General features: G+C 46.8%; 1 protein-coding gene and 1 pseudogene across 11 annotated transcripts in view; one reads left to right on the forward strand and one right to left on the reverse strand.

The window, feature by feature from the left end:
* The first annotated feature begins 113 nt into the window (after nt 1-113).
* Nucleotides 114-7088, forward strand: LOC121456203 (annotated as a pseudogene).
* Nucleotides 7089-8028: 940 nt separating this feature from the next.
* Synrg (synergin gamma) overlaps nt 8029-15732 on the reverse strand; it is a 72790-nt gene continuing 65086 nt past the window's right edge. For 8 of the 11 annotated variants that reach the window (XM_041664282.1, XM_041664280.1, XM_041664277.1 and 5 more), the window contains 3 exons: nt 10257-10367; nt 9828-9863; nt 8029-8774 (listed from right to left, as the gene is read on the reverse strand). In XM_041664282.1, coding sequence (XP_041520216.1) covers nt 8643-8774; nt 9828-9863; nt 10257-10367 — 279 coding nt within the window. In that variant the 3' untranslated portion in view covers nt 8029-8642. The remainder of the gene's footprint in view (nt 8775-9827; nt 9864-10256; nt 10368-15732) is intronic. The other 3 variants (XM_041664284.1, XM_041664279.1, XM_041664287.1) reach the window with 1 other exon arrangement.

Below are 15732 nucleotides of genomic sequence, written 5' to 3' on the forward strand. Positions count from 1 at the left end.
CTTTACTAATCATTTCAGGTGTGTGTGCGTGTGTGTCAGTACTCAGTCACTGTTCCGCTGTGGCCATTAGGATGCTCATGGTCCGTACTTAAATTAGAAACCCTGGTGGAATCATGTCGGCATTTCACACCCTTGCAGAGAAGCAGGAATCGGTATCATCAGCATGTGGGTGTAGGTGTGTCCAACCTGCAGCTCGTGAACAGTAAGATCCCAGGATAGCTGTGAATGTGGCCCCCACATCATAGCAGACAAAAGTCACGTCACAATGTAAAAAGGTTGGGCACTCCTGCTGGCAAGCGCGCGCGTGCACACACAAACACACACACGAAAGGTGTTGCATTCCATTTTGTCAAGTCTACCATCAAAGAAACAGAAGACATGCCTTTGTTCATTTAGTAACACAAAACTTCTCTATAGTATAAGCAAAGAGCAATAGCCTTCCTTAGCTTTATTCCTTGTTTCACAATGAACCAGCTGCCACAGCCCATCAGGGTAGCAGCAGAAGTCTAACAAGCTGCTGGGAGGGGGAGGCCAGCCAGTGCTTTTTCATTTGACTTGAGGGGTAGCTGGTCATGTGTCCATGGAATGTCTGTTTTAACAATACAAGCATGCCAGTGACATGTAAATGATTTCTATCTTGCAAATTTTACGTTTTTCTTTTTTTTTTGTTGTTGTTGCTGTTTTTCAAGACAGGGTTTCTCTGCGGCTTTGGAGCCTGTCCTGGAACTAGCTCTGTAGACCAAGCTGGCCTTGAACTCTCTGCCTCTGCCTCCTGAGTGCTGGGATTAAAGGTGTGCACCACCACCGCCCCGCTCCAGTTGAGAATTCTTTAATTTTTTTTATGATTTATTTATCTTTATGTGCATTGGTGTGAAGGTGTCAGATCCCCTGGAACTGGATTTTCAGACAGTTGTAAGCTGCCATGTGGGTGCTGGGAATTGAACCCCAGTCCTCTGGAAGAGCAGTCAGTGCTCTTAACAGCTGATTCATTTCTCCAGCCCACAGTTGAGAATTCTTTTTTTCGTTGGTTTGTTTTTTGTTTTTCGAGAAAGGGTTTCTCTGTAGCTTTGGTGCCTGTCCCAGAACTAGCTCTTGTAGACCAGGCTGGCCTCGAACTCACAGAGATCCGCCTGCCTCTGCCTCCCGCACAGTTGAGAATTCTTAAGAGGAAACTTGAAAGGCTGAGAAATACTTAAATATCCAACGTGCCAGGTGGTGGTGGTGCATGCCTTTAATCTCAGCACTCAGGAAGCAGAGGCTGTGAATTTGAGACCAGCCTGGTCTACAGAGCAAGTTCCAGGACAGGCTCCAAAGCTACTCAGAGAAACCCTGTCTCAAAAAACCAACCCACCTCCCCCCCAAAAAATTAACATCCTTAGCCATCAGAGAAATGCAAATCAGAACTGCTTTGAGATTTTATCTTATACCTGTCAGAATGGCTAACTAAGATCAATAAAATAATGACAGGCAGCCTGGAAAATACCTAGCGAGGAGAGCAGAGCCCCTGAGACCGGAGCTTAGCGGGGTGGGGGGAGGAGGGCAAAGGGGGCGCGCGGGGAGGGGGGGTGCGGGCGGGGCGGGCCGGCGGCGGGACCCACTGCTCTTCCCCCTAGGGCCCCCGCACGGCCCCGGTCACCCCGGGCGGCGGCAGCAGCGGAGGAGCTCGCACCCCGACCCTGGCGGGCCCCGTCCCAGGAAGGTGGCCTCAGCATCTGCAGCCCTGTCGACGTTGTCGGATCCTCCGCGGAGGACCCAGGAGAGTCCGACTAGGACCAGGGCCCCGGGGCCTCCCACCCTCCCTATGGAGAAGCCGGCTGCCTCAAGGGAACCCCAAGGGCCTTGGGCCGCGAAAGTGTCCAGGTGCCCGATGACCAGGACTTCCGCAGCTTCCGGTCAGAGTGTGAGGCCGAAGTGGGCTGGAACCTGACCTACAGCAAGGCTGGCGTGTCTGTGTGGGTGCAGGCTGTGGAGATGGATCGGACTCTGCACAAGATCAAGTGCAGGATGGAGTGCTGCGACGTGCCAGCTGAGACGCTCTACGACGTCCTGCACGACATAGAATACCGGAAGAAGTGGGACAGCAATGTCATCGAGACTTTCGACGTGTCAACGCCCACGTCGGATATTACTCTTGGAGATGTCCCAAGCCTCTGAAGAACCGTGATGTCATCACCCTCCGTTCCTGGCTCCCCATGGGCACTGATTACATCATTATGAACTACTCAGTGAAGCATCCTAAATACCCACCTAGCTAGGAAAGACTTGGTCCGAGCCGTTTCCATCCAGACGGGCTACCTCATCCAGAGCACGGGGCCCAAGAGCTGTGTTATTACCTGTGTTATTATCTGGCCCAAGTGGATCCCAAAGGCTCCTTACCCAAGTGGGTGGTGAATAAATCTCAGTTCCTGGCTCCCAAGGCCATGAAGAAGATGTACAAGACCTGTATCAAGTATCCCGAGTGGAAGCAGAAACACCAGCCACACTTCAAGCCATGGCTACACCCAGAGCAGAGCCTGCTGCCCAGCCTGGCGCTGTCAGAGCTGTCCGTGCAGCATGCGGACTCCCTAGAGAACATCGACAAGAGTGCTGTGGCAGGGGCTGGAGAGATGGCTCAGTGGTTAAGAGCATTGCCTGCTCTTCCAAAGGTCCTGAGTTCAATTCCCAGCAACCACATGGTGGCTCACAACCATCTGTAAAGAGGTCTGGTGCCCTCTTCCGGCCTGCAGACATGCACACAGACAGAATATTGTATACATAATAAATAAATAAATATTTAAAAAAAAAAGAAAAAAAAAAGAGTGCTGTGGCAGAGAGCCGAGAAGGCAGTGATGACGACACCTCACCTGAGTACAGCCCCTCTGCAAAGACCGAGACAGGACTGGGGCTGAGCCCTGAGGCACTGGGCCTTCTGCACTTCCTCCCTTCCCCCACCTGCCTTCTGGGGGCACTGGGCTTCTGCTCAGGTGGCTGTGGCCTGACTGGACATGGCCCCAATAAACAAACCACACAGCCCCAGCCAGCTCTTTCTTGTGCCTGCTTCTCATCTGCCCAGCAGACGCCTTGTTCTACAGTAATTTTCTTTAATACTATTATTGCTCACTGGACCTTTGTACCGTAAAATAATAATAATAATAATAATAATGACAGCTCATGCTGGTGAAAGAAAGGGAATGAACATTGGTCCCTTCCCTTGGTGGGAGTGCAAATTTGTGCAACCACTATGGAAATCAATGTGTTGGTTCCTCAGGAAGCTGGGAATCATTTTACCCCAAGATCCAGCTACACCACTCTTGGGCATAATAAACCCCAAAGACACTTCTACCACAGAGCTATTTGCTCAATCATGTTTATTGCTGCTCTATTCATAGTAGCCAGAAATTGGAGACAACCTAGATGTCCCTCAACACAAGAATGGATAAAGAAAATGTCACACTTTTACACATTGGAGTACTACTCAGTCACTTAAAGTAAAATTCACAGGCAAATGGAGGGAACTAGAAAACCCAGACCCAGAAAGACAAATATGCTAAGTATTCGTTTCTATGTGGATATTAGCTGTTAAGTCAATGACAATGAAGCTAAAGTCCATAGAACCACAGGCTGGGTATAGAGAAAGGGAGTAGTGGGTACAGACAGATCTTGTTAGGAAAGGGAAATAGAACAGATAGTTATGGATGGATGGGAGGGCTAGAACAGGAGGATCAAGTAGGGAAGAAGAAACAGAGGGATAGGGATAAGGGAGGGAGAACGGGGAGAGACAGCTAAAATTAAGGACCATTTGAGGGGTGATATGGAAACCTAATACAGAGGAAGTTTCTTAAAATATATACATGCATGAAAACGATCTCAATGAAATCATCAAATAACGGGAGACAAAGTTCCAGTTGGACATCTCGTCACCAAATCAAGCTTCCAGTACCAGCCTTGGGTTACATTTCATTGTGTTGTTGACTAAAAGGCTCCCATGGGAATCCCCAAGCCAAAGCCACCTAGGCTGTTGCCAAGAGTATAGGTTGCTCTCCACAAACTGACAGCAAGACCCCATTGCTGAAGACAACTACACAACTCATTTAACATGGAGAAGTTGAGTTGGTGCCTATATAGAAACCTTCATCCCTATGTTTTAGCATCTTTGATACATGAAGGTACTTGACACACTGCCAAAAGAGAAGCATAAACACCAAGGAAGCCACAAATCCTGTTATCTACAATGGTGTCCTACCTGCAAGATATGCTAGGGCAATGGTGGCATAAAGCTTATGGGAGTAACCAACCGATGTCTGGTTTAAGACCCACTCCACAAGATGGAGCCCATACCCAACACTATTTGGGTGACCAAGAAACTAGACAGCCCAGGGACCTAGGAAGGGCTCTGGGAACCTCATGGAAGAGGAGGCAGAAAGAATGTAACAACCACCATTTCCTCTAAATCATGAACTCACAGGGAATGAGGCAGGGCGCAGAGGGCCTGCACGAGTCTGCATCAGGGCCTCTGCATGCGTATTCCTACTTTAGTGTTTCTATGGATTCCTGAGTGTGCGAACGAGTGGGTTCTGATTCTTGTGCCTTCTCTCAGGCTCTTTTCCTTCTGTTTGCCTTGTCCTACTCTGATGTGTTAGTGTTTGCTTTATCTTATTATACTTTATTATTTCCCCTTAGAAGCCTGTTTGTTTACTAATAAGAGATAGAAAGGGAGTGGATCCAGATTGGGGGGGGGCAGGAGAGATGGGGAGGAACTGGGAGGAGTAGAGGAAGGGGAAACCATAATCAGGATTATACTAATAAGAGATAGAAAGGGAGTGGATCCAGATTGGGGGGGGCAGGAGAGATGGGGAGGAACTGGGAGGAGTAGAGGAAGGGGAAACCATAATCAGGATATATTATGTGAAAAAAATTAATATCAATAAAAGGGAGAAGAATAAAGAAGAAATGCCAGGTGTGGTAACACACTCTTGTAATCTCAGGGCTGGGGAGGTGGACACAGCAGGATCCCTGGGGCCTTTTAGTCAGTCAGCCAGGCCTACTTAATAAGTTCCAGGCCATCTCTCCCTTCCCACCTGCTACCCCTTTCTCCTCCCTGCTCTGCTTCTGGCTCCCTCCCCACCTGGGGAACGACACCCAAGGCTGTTCTTTGACAGGAACATACAGACATAGAAACAGCCCCCTTCCCGCCCACTCAAAAGGCATCCAGGTAAACATTAGCACTGGGAAGTAGCTAAGGTGTACTGAGCACCTGGGAGTCTAGCGCCTTCCTAAGGTGCTTTGCTCTGTGTTCATTCCAGTGACCTCGTCTATGGAATCCTAACCCAGCAAAGAAAAGGGCCATAGTCCAGGATGTTTCCTGTTAGAGAGGGGGTGGCTTAGAACAAGCCTGAGAAGATGAAATGCCCGGTTCTACAGCACATAAACACAGCAATCAGAGTAGTAGTTTATAAAGATGTAGACCGAGGGAAAGGCTGCACCATCCTTTACCATATGGGACCGCATTCCACACCGCACACAAGGCAGTTTCATGACTTGTGACATTCACCAGATTAACTCAGCCACAGCTATGACATGAGAGGTGAGTGCTCTTTAAGTCAACTGCACTAGATTCAACACAGAAAGAATGAAACTGGTAAATTTTCATTATTATAATGAAAAGTATTTATAAAGTTACTTTTAAAAAAACACAGTGAACTGTTTCACTAAGCCCTATTTCCTTGGCTGGACTTAAGAAGGAGGGGGCTTTGCAATATTATTTGGTGAACCCTTTTCCAGAGAAATGGTACCCAACCTAGACATAAAACCAGGCTACACACATCTTGATCTGAATTGTGACATCTGCTGGTATGTCTACAGCAGGCTTCAAGGGCCCCTTCTTTGTGACAAATGACTGAAAACGTCACAGTTCATCCGTTAACAAAAGGTATCTGATCTCGAAGGTACTTAGGAAAATTCTCAGAGCAGCCCCTGGTACAAAGCAAGCATTTCCAATTTCTGTTTTTAAGAAATCTTTTAGATGATACATAAATAGAAAAACAGGAAATAAGACCAAAAATAAAAACAAAGAAAAACCCCAAACACCCAAAATATGTATAGCAACACAAAACATGAATTTAACAATGTGTCTCCCAGATGAAATGTTGACTAGCAGACACAGCAAAGGAAAGCAGAGATAATATCTGAGCACGCCTTGAGCCTCTGCTGTCTCGAACATGTCCAGACACAGGTCACACGCCAACCCCGGGAACAGAAAGGCAAGGCACGCTCCCAAACCCAGCAGTGCTTATTAATCCCATTCAAGAGGCGGGTGAAGCTGCCTGACACAAAGCACAGCGTGGAGATAGGTAACCTTGGTTACTGTTTCCAAGGACACTGGGCTCGTGGCTAACAAGAGAGCTGAGGTGAAACTGAATGCAACGTGAGTCATTTTAATCCATGCACACAAAGAAAATCAGTCGACTAATGTTCTCCACGCCCCCAAGTCCTGGTGTGGGGATCTAGCTGAACATCTGAAGCACTACACAGACAGTACTTTTGTCTATGTTTACTGCATTTTCCTCTGCACCTCCTAACGAGTGACTAACCCTACAGTAAGGAGTTTTAACCGAGGCATTCTGGAATAAATCTACAAGTGGAGACAACCTAGCTAACAGGTACTTAAGATGCCATGCAAACAGGCCACTGTGCAGACAATACTTCACGGGGAGCATTCTTAGGCTAAGGTCAGTCCTATTACTGGTTTTTATGAGGGAATAATCTAGAATACAGACTGGAGGATCTGACTGCTTACCCTCGGCTATGGCAGGACAGTAATGGGGCTGTCTGAGAGCCGGCTGAAAACCAACCCACCTGTGTGTGCCATCTTCACACTCCACCAGCCCCAGGGAGGGAACGGCCTTGTGGTCACAATGCAGACGGCTGTCTGAATGTTAGTAGCTCGGATGACGTCATCTGGAACAGATGAGTAAAACGGCTTGGACTCATCCGGACGCTCTTCTCCCTGCACCCTGATCTACAGCATGGCCAAGGAGAAGCTGTGCCAAGTGTTGGAAATGACTCGCATCTTGGAGAAAAGACACAAGGTACAAGATGGAACACCATAGAATCTCCTCAAGTTTTGTCCTGGAAGGGGAAATGGTGAATTATGTGGAAGCAGCAGAGAGATAGACTAAAGCCAGCATTTTAGATTTCTAAATAAAGACTAAATCAAGTCAGTGAAGCGTGTACGCCCCGAAGTCCTTCCCAACACATAAAACCAACAGCCAGTGAGACCGAGAGACGCTGACCCAGACTGCTCAGCTTCTCCTGGAAGTTATACACCTTTTAACCACTGAAGCTTCAGGTCTCTTAGATTTATGCATTTTGTTTACATGACAAATTCCTACACCAGCCTTTTCATTTGAAAATTCAGTGCTGTTGCTAACTGCTTTTCTCTGCCACATGCATGTGTTTCTCCAACACATGTACACACATGCACACACATACACACTAGGCCAGTGGTTCCCACCTTGAGGGTCATGATGGAAGGGCTCACAGGGTTACATATCAGGATCCTGCACATCAGATATTTACATTACAATTCATAACAGCAAAATTACACTTATGAAGTAGCGATGAAAATAATTTTGACTGGAGGTCACCACAACATGAGGAACTGTATTAAAGGTCACAGAGGTAGGAAGGTTGAGAACCATGCACTAGGCCCAGAATTCCACTCTCACAGAGGGTTCATTCTCGGGTCTCTCCTGAAATACTGCAAAGTCCAGCACTGCTGGCCCCTATGCTGTCATCTTTGGGAATGTGGAGAGAGGTCAATATGAAGAGATTTCATTTCATGGCTCTTACAGATTTTGTTTGGAGGAAAAATACCATGCTTTGTGTTAGTCCTGACGCTGAGGTAAAACAGCGGGATCTCAGTAAACGGTTGTGCAGCCAGACACAGGCCCTGGGCTCTGTCAAAGCGGGAGGGTCTCCTTGAGAGTTGCCTTTCAGGGAAGGAGAAGAGGGTGAGGGTTGACAGGAGGTGGAGACAGGCACAGAGCGTCAGGTTAATCACAATCCCCTTTTATTCATTTCAAGCATCTACAAGTTAAATGCAGAAAAATGTGTCCTGCTTCATGGGACCTGGAGACAAACTTGTGGATTCCAGTCCTAGGATAATTTATTTTTTCTTTTGTTAATTTTTCACATTTTAAACACTTCAGCAGCAGATTACTCCTCACAGAAACTGTGATCCACACTGTAAAATATTTTACAGGAATAAGAGAAACAGAGTAGGGGGCACACATCTATGACCCAGCACTTGGGAGGCAGAGACAGGATTTCTACAAATTCAAAGTCAGCCAGGGGCATGCTTCAAAACCCTATCCTAAAACAAAAATCAGACCAACATTAACGTCAACAAAAATCAGAAAATCAGAGGAGAAAGTAAACAAGCGTCCAGTGCCACATGTGGTTTAGGTCTAGCACTTCACCTCAGGTCTCAACGGGAGCAGGGGGACGTGCTGGTCAAAGGTTGTCTCTCCATTGCAGTCTCTCCGCCCCACCTCTTGGGGAAGGAACTGTGCAGCGCTTGCATTCTGTGTATTGATCCCTGTCACCCCAAGTCATGCGACAGAAACAACCAAAAATCAGCTGGAGCTTCACTGAGCAGCTTTTCAGAGCAGGTCTGGCAGGAGGAGGCCGGGAGGCTTGGGTTCAACACAGTTGATCCAGAAGTTGGCACAGCTGGCGTGGTACTGGTGTCCTCCATAGGCCAGCTTGAAACTGTCTGTTTCCGAGTTGAATGCCTGCCAGAAATAGACACGGGTCAAGTCAGGTTCTCCTTTCATCTAAGTGCTTGTTAGCAGCCACTGCAGGCCATCCCCAGGTTCACAGAGGCTGAGCCCCAAATGGTACAAAAGCTGAGCAGGTGGCTACAGGATTCAAGTAGGAAAGTCTTATTTATTTATTTTTACTGCTAATTAAAGGTATAAAAGTCAGTACCATTCAGCCTAGTTTCAGCAAAGGGCCCAGTCTTCACAGAAAAGGTGGGTGGTGGTTACAGGAGAGACGGATGAGCAAGACACAGAATTAAAATAGCCAAAGGCTGTGGGTAATTGATTCCCTCACTTTAAAGGCCACCCTCCCTGGAGGCTGCCATGACTGTAACATGTGGCCCCTTAGAGTTCCATGGCTGATTACAGTCCTATCAGGACTGAAAACATTTAAAAGAACTAGAGATCAACCCGTGGTCCACGACCCACTCTGGGGTCGCATATTAAATATTTACATTATGGTTCACGAATTAGCAAAATTACAGTTCCGAAGTAGACAGGAAATGATTGTATGGTTGGGGGTCACCACAGCATGAGGAAATTGCATTAGGAAGGTTGAGAACCAATGGTCCGATGCTGCTGGGAGCTGACAACGGAGTGAGCGACAGCCGTCCCTCTCAGCCGTAGCTCCGGTTAAACATTCTGCAGTTTGTTTTCTTAAACACCACAGAGAAAATCTTAAAACCAGAATGATTTGTTTCTATCTGTCATCCTCTAAATCCTGAAGCTCTCCCATCTCATTCTGTACGTCACTACAACTTCTAGTCTTCCAGAAGGTGCTAGTTCGTGGCAGAGAAAGATAATGACAACACCAGAAGCTGATTAGCAACTACAAGCATGCAAGCAAGACAGCAGTGGCTCCACAGAGACACGTTAGTTGATTTGATCAAACATTATGGGGACAAAAACGAGTCAGTAGAGGATTCACGATCGGCACAGCCCAGGACGACAACAGAATCATTTGTTGACCTCTTAACACACAAGACTGAGATGGAGACACTAAGGTAACCTGTAACTGGCTCATACTTTTTTAGGCTGTTCTTCTGCAGGCTTCTCTTCTTTCTGAAATGTTGAAACCATATGGTAAAAAAAAAAAAAAAGAAAGAAAGAAAGAAAGAAAGAAAGAGAAAAGAAAAAGAAAAAGGCCCTAGAACAGGCCTGTTGCCTCCAGGTAAATCCACACAGCATGGCATTTTTCCCCCACCCAGTGCATGGCGTGCTGTGGAGACCCTGGGAACTGCAGGCTCTGCAGGAAGGGAAGGACTCCATCCACTCCCTCAGCAGCTTCTCCACTGCCCTGTAGAAAAGACCACATCTGCTTCCATAGAACTTTCTAGACTTCGAAATCCCCAGCTCTGGTCACAGAGCTTGCTGTAAAGTGGGCTCCCTGTGGCTGTCCCTCAGATCACGTGAGGGATGAACCTTGTCACTTGAAGGGGGAAGGCAAGAACTTACCCGGCTCCTGGAGTCCACATTTAAGAGACACACCCCACAGGCCAGCTCCTGAGCGTTTTTAATCCCAGGCCGTAACATACAGGAGGAAAAATCCAGTGAATTTTCATCCGGCTGAGGATGACAGGAAAGACTGGGTAAGGACATAGCGGTTTCAAATGTTGTGTAGGTCAACTATAAAAGAAGTCAGCTAGGCCGGGCGGTGGTGGCGCACGCCTTTAATCCCAGCACTCGGGAGGCAGAGGCAGGCGGATCTCTGTGAGTTCGAGACCAGCCTGGTCTACAAGAGCTAGTTCCAGGACAGGCTCCAAAACCACAGAGAAACCCTGTCTCGAAAAACCAAAAAGAAAAAAAAAAAAAAAAAAAAAAAAAAAAGAAGTCAGCTAGTAACACAACTGCTCAGTTTCCCAGATCTGCCAAGCAGCTGCTATATCCTGGCTGCTAGCAATGCCATTGGGAAGAAAACCACTCCCTATTCCTGGGGACTTCACTGTCTGCAGTGGAGCTGGGGGGTGTCAAACAGTGCAAGGCTTTTAATGCTACAGTGCTTACTTTGGGGTAAGTACTGGGTATCCAGGCACTTGACAGGGCACTTAAGAGAATGCTTCCTGGAACTCACAATCATTCTGCCTGAGTATTGATGACACTATGGAAGGTGATGGGTCAATGGGGTGATGAGTTGGAGGCAGTGGAGAGGGGAAGGATGTCTCATACACAAGCAGCACAAAGCAGACATCTAAGCAAAGTCCAGCTATGAGGAGAAATTAAGGGTGGGAGCCAAGCCAAGGTGGGCATGAGGCTAGAATACCAAGAACCAACCAGAAAGGAATAGAAGGAGGTGGGACAGCATCACGGGCACAACCCTGTCTTCTGTGGCAGTGTCAGCAAGAGACTGGGGTGGCGGTCCTCAAGGCACGGCTTCAGTAGGATGACTGCTAAGACAGCAAAGGGAGAGGGCAGGAGGGCTCACGGAAGGGCTGAGAAGGAGTGGACTCTACAGGCTGTGGGCATGTGCAGGACAGAAAGGACGAGGCTTGGGTAGCTGAGAAGATCCACTTTAGGCGCAAGGACAGAAGAGAGCATAGTTTGGTTCAGGCTGAGTTGCAGCTGCTCAGGTCAGAAGTGCAGGTGGTGGCCACAGAGCCCAGCTAAGGCTGAGAGAGACAGCAGATGGAGTAACTGCCCGCAGGCCTGTGCTAAGCAATATGCTCAGCTCTTTACAGGTATCATCCAGTTATTCTTCCCCAATCTATGAAATATGGGGAACGCTGTGAAGTGATTAAAGGCGCAGGTCTCAATTTTGAAAAAAAGCTGTCCATTTCTTAAAGATTAAATACGCATTTGCTATATGTGCCTGCAACTTTATTCCTGGATATTTATCTAAGAAAAGGCAAAATATGACAACAAAAAAGCATTCATAGCAACTGTATCCATATTAGCCAAATCTGGCACTAACATGTGTCTGGTAATCAGAAGATGGGTAAACAAGTTGTGGGCATTAATGGACTCCTACTCAGCAGGGAGCAAAGTGACATCTCATCAACAGGACTGCATGTCAACACTGTGCTCCTAAGCTCTGGGAAGCAGGTCCGTGGCGGCACTGGGCACCAGAACGGGGGTTGACCATGAAAGCCCTACAGTGAACTTTAGGCAGGGACAGAAACAGTCTGAATATTTTCCAGGCCTTCAGGTCCTTGTGGCCCAGGACCTTAATTACAGCACTCGGGAGGCAGAGGCAGGCAGGCCTCGGTGACTTGGAGGCCAGTCTGGTTTATACAGCAAGTTCCAGGAAAGCCAGCACTGCATGGCGAGACCCAGTCTTAAAAAACCAAAGCAAACCAAACAAACAAAACCCCTTGAAAACCAAAACAGCAGGAGAGAATGAATATCTGTTCACCTTATTAAAAATTCCCTGTCAAAGGATTTTCACAGAATAATTTTTTTTTTCATTTTTGCCCATCCTTTGGATTCATGGTCAACTTTTGTTTTCATAAGTAAGTATAACACTTGCATGAATATTGGTGATTTTTAATAATTTTATTTTAGACATTTCGTAATTCATTTATATGTGAAGTGTTCTCAGCACTGACAATTACAAAATCAAAATATCAATGAACTCTGAAAAATGAAGATGTTCTTTATCCTATAAAATCAGATATTAAGCCAACATTGATTTTTTTGTTTGTTTGTTTGTTTTTGTTCTTGTTTTTTGAGACAGGGTTTCTCTGTGTAACGAACAGCTCTGGATGTCCTGGAGATCAGGCTGGCCTCACAGCGGCTAACTCAGTAACCCCGCTTCTGAAGTTCTTACTGCCCTGAGATAACACAGGAGACAGAGCAGGCTCTAGGGGCATGTGCAGGGGTGAGAGTTTCATTTGAGGACAGGGTAAAGATGCTGTCTTTAAAGTATGGTGCTTGCAAGATGAGCAGGGGTGGGGAGATGCTATCATCAGAATCACACCAATCCTTCTATTTGGCAGCATTGAGGAAGAAAGAAAGCACTGGGAGAAATCACCCAGGGGCAATGGAATCAAAAGACCAACTTCCAGTTGGCCACCAATCTGGTGAAAAAAGTCCTTTTTCTTTCATTAGGTTTTAAATGCCAAAATCTTGTTTCCCAGGGTTCATTTGTTTCTTTGATCCAACAGATCTGCAAGATAAAAGCTTAGCTGACCTTCACTTGGGGCCTGGTATCAGAGCAACCATAAGTCACTGAAGCAGATAGCTTTTCTTGCTTCTACCACAAGAGGGTGTTCAGCCCACAGTCACCCAGAGCTTTAAAGGGTTTTTGCTATATAACATTCAGGTTTTTTTTTTAAATTATTTACTTATTTAGTTTATGTGTACTGGTGTTTTGCCTGCATGTATGCCTGTGTGAGGGTGTTGATCCTCTGGGACTGGAGTTACAGACAGTTGTGAGCTGCCATGTGGGTGGTGCTGGGATCTGAACCTGGATCCTCTGGAAGAGCAGCCAGAGCTCTTAAATGCTGGGCCATCCCTCCAGCCCTGTAACATTCAGCTTAATAAAATACTAAGTTCCATTTTGGAGTTGCGACTGTGTACTCTGCTTTACTTAGCTCAGGCCTCCCCCTGTGATGCACACTACATACGGGGCACTTTGGGGTGAAAAATACAGCTGGCATTTTATTGTTTGTTTTGAGGGATCTGGGTAATATATCTAATGAAGGCTGCAAGCATACTAAGCAAGCACTCTCAAAAACATCATAAAACAAGACAAAACAGTAAACACGCTGTCTACCACTGAGCTCCAGCGCTGTTGGGTCTTTTGAACGCTAGGAATTACATAGTAGGAAGAACAAATTTTAAAATGATGATATAGATTCAAAATATAGATTTTTATAGTTTTAATGTTTCCACCCTGATTTCTTCCTACTACAGAAACAAACATTTCTCTAGGCAGTGAGAGGGCGCAGCAGGTAAAAGCATTCATTTTGTGTAAGGACTGTTACAATTCTGCTGGCCTTCCCTGTCACCTGGGTACCCTGTCCCTTTAAAAGACAAGCTCCGACCACCCCCAATCTCCTTCTCCCCCCTTCCCACTGAAGCAAGCTGATTTTCTGTTTTTTCTCCTTTTCTCTTCTCCCCTCCCCTCCCTTCTCCCCATCCCTCTCATCCCCTCGACAATCCCCTTACCCTTATACCCTTCCAATACCCACTAAATAAACTCAATACCCAAGCTCTCTGCATGGCATATCTGTCTGTCTCCCACCTGCCACAGTGTCCCACCGCCAGGGTTAGGAGACAACAGCAAAGAGACACAGCCTGGCTTGAGCATTTAAAACCTCAAAATTCACCCTCCCCAGTGACACATTACTCCAGCAAGGTGACACCTATTCCAAGGCCATTCATCCTAATAGTGCCACTCCCTATGAACTTTGGGGGCTATTTTCACAGTGGCCTAGTTGCAAACGTGACCAGCCCGTATGGCCATGCGGTCCCTTAAAGAGCTCATTTATTCCAAATCAAACACAGGTGCCTTTAAGAGTTCAAAGCTTCAGACCACCTCAAGCCTGCCTCTCTCTAATGACCTGTTATCTCTGAGCATCTCATCCAGGGTTGCTGGGTTTTCAGAGCTATGGTACAGCTGGACTGACGTATTCAGATGTTGTGTTTTATGCTATTTTATGGATTTTTTTGTCAGTTCTGTTACAGTTAAGGTTCATTTATGACAGCTCACACCTTAACATTTCTGTGAGATACATGCTGTTCCTCATGCAATGGGGGAATTCAAGTTAGCTTTACAGACTGAGGACCCATCTGCCCACTCTCAAGAGGAAAAGAATGTGGACAGAGAACCATCATTGCTCTGTCACAGAGCAAAAAGCAGAGCAAAACAAAACAAAAACCCCAAACAATTATAACAGAAGAACATGGCTAACTAGGAAGTGAAGACAAGTGTTCATGTACACCCTGCACGCACCCTAGCACCACGGACGAGAGACCATGAATCTCTGTGTCCTCGTGAGTCCAGATCTGGGTACTGGGAGTGGAGGCTTGCAGACAGCATCTGAGGAGAAGGCATGACTGTGAACCCTTCTCCTTTCCCCTAACATCTTGGCCCTGCTAAGTATGTTAGAGACACCAGATATGAACAGAACAGAACATTCTAGGTAAATGATGATACAAATCGAATGCCATGGCTTCTTTGAAAAGGTCTGGACAAAAGTGATACTGGTGTAAAACCTGCAGCCGGGCAGAGACTGGGAAGTGTACAAGGAGGCTGTCGGGAGGGTAACACAGGCCACAGCTTGACAGGGCACAGGTGATGATACAGATGGGAAAGTCACAGAACTCACGGTGCGATGTTACTAAGATTTTGGCATTTTGTTGTGTGTGAACTCAAAAGTGGCCTGGAGTGACAAGGCAAGCCTACAGAAAGTCCTCTTCATGAACAATGGCAGAACCCAGGAGCCTGGGAGTTGGGGAAGATGTAGCCCAAGGAAAATGACTTCTACTGCCCCTACTGACAGAAGCCACTTCACATAGTGAACACAGGCCAGCAACTGGGGCGGTCACTTGCCGGTTTATTCTTCACCCTAACTGGAAGGACAAATGCATAACAAGCTTGGCTCATGGCCTTGGGCTTCAGGGATATTTTCTAAGAGCTCAGGGAAAGGGAAGACGTGTCAGCTTTCTCCAGCAGCACCAGAAGAGGAGGGCTGCCGGATGACTGGAGGAAGAAGTGGGAACTGACTGCCACCAAACAAGGAGCCGTCACACGTAAATGCAAAGTGGGGGGCCTGTAACACTCCGCCATCCTGGGAAATAAATTCAGGGGGTGAGATACAGAAAGTGACTTGATTTCAGATTTACAGTGTGCCAGGACAAGCTCCTGGCTTTGCTTGTTTGTTTTAAACTTTTCTCATTAACCTTATGCTCTGCTCCCCAGCAAAAGCCTTTGCACATCTTCGGTTTTGCCTGCCTGACTCACTCTTTTCAAGATAGGATGAAGCAGAGA

This window comes from Microtus oregoni, unplaced genomic scaffold (genome assembly GCF_018167655.1).
Source record: "Microtus oregoni isolate MIOR12 unplaced genomic scaffold, Mior012 000015F_ref0000493, whole genome shotgun sequence".
NCBI lineage: Eukaryota > Metazoa > Chordata > Mammalia > Rodentia > Cricetidae > Microtus > Microtus oregoni.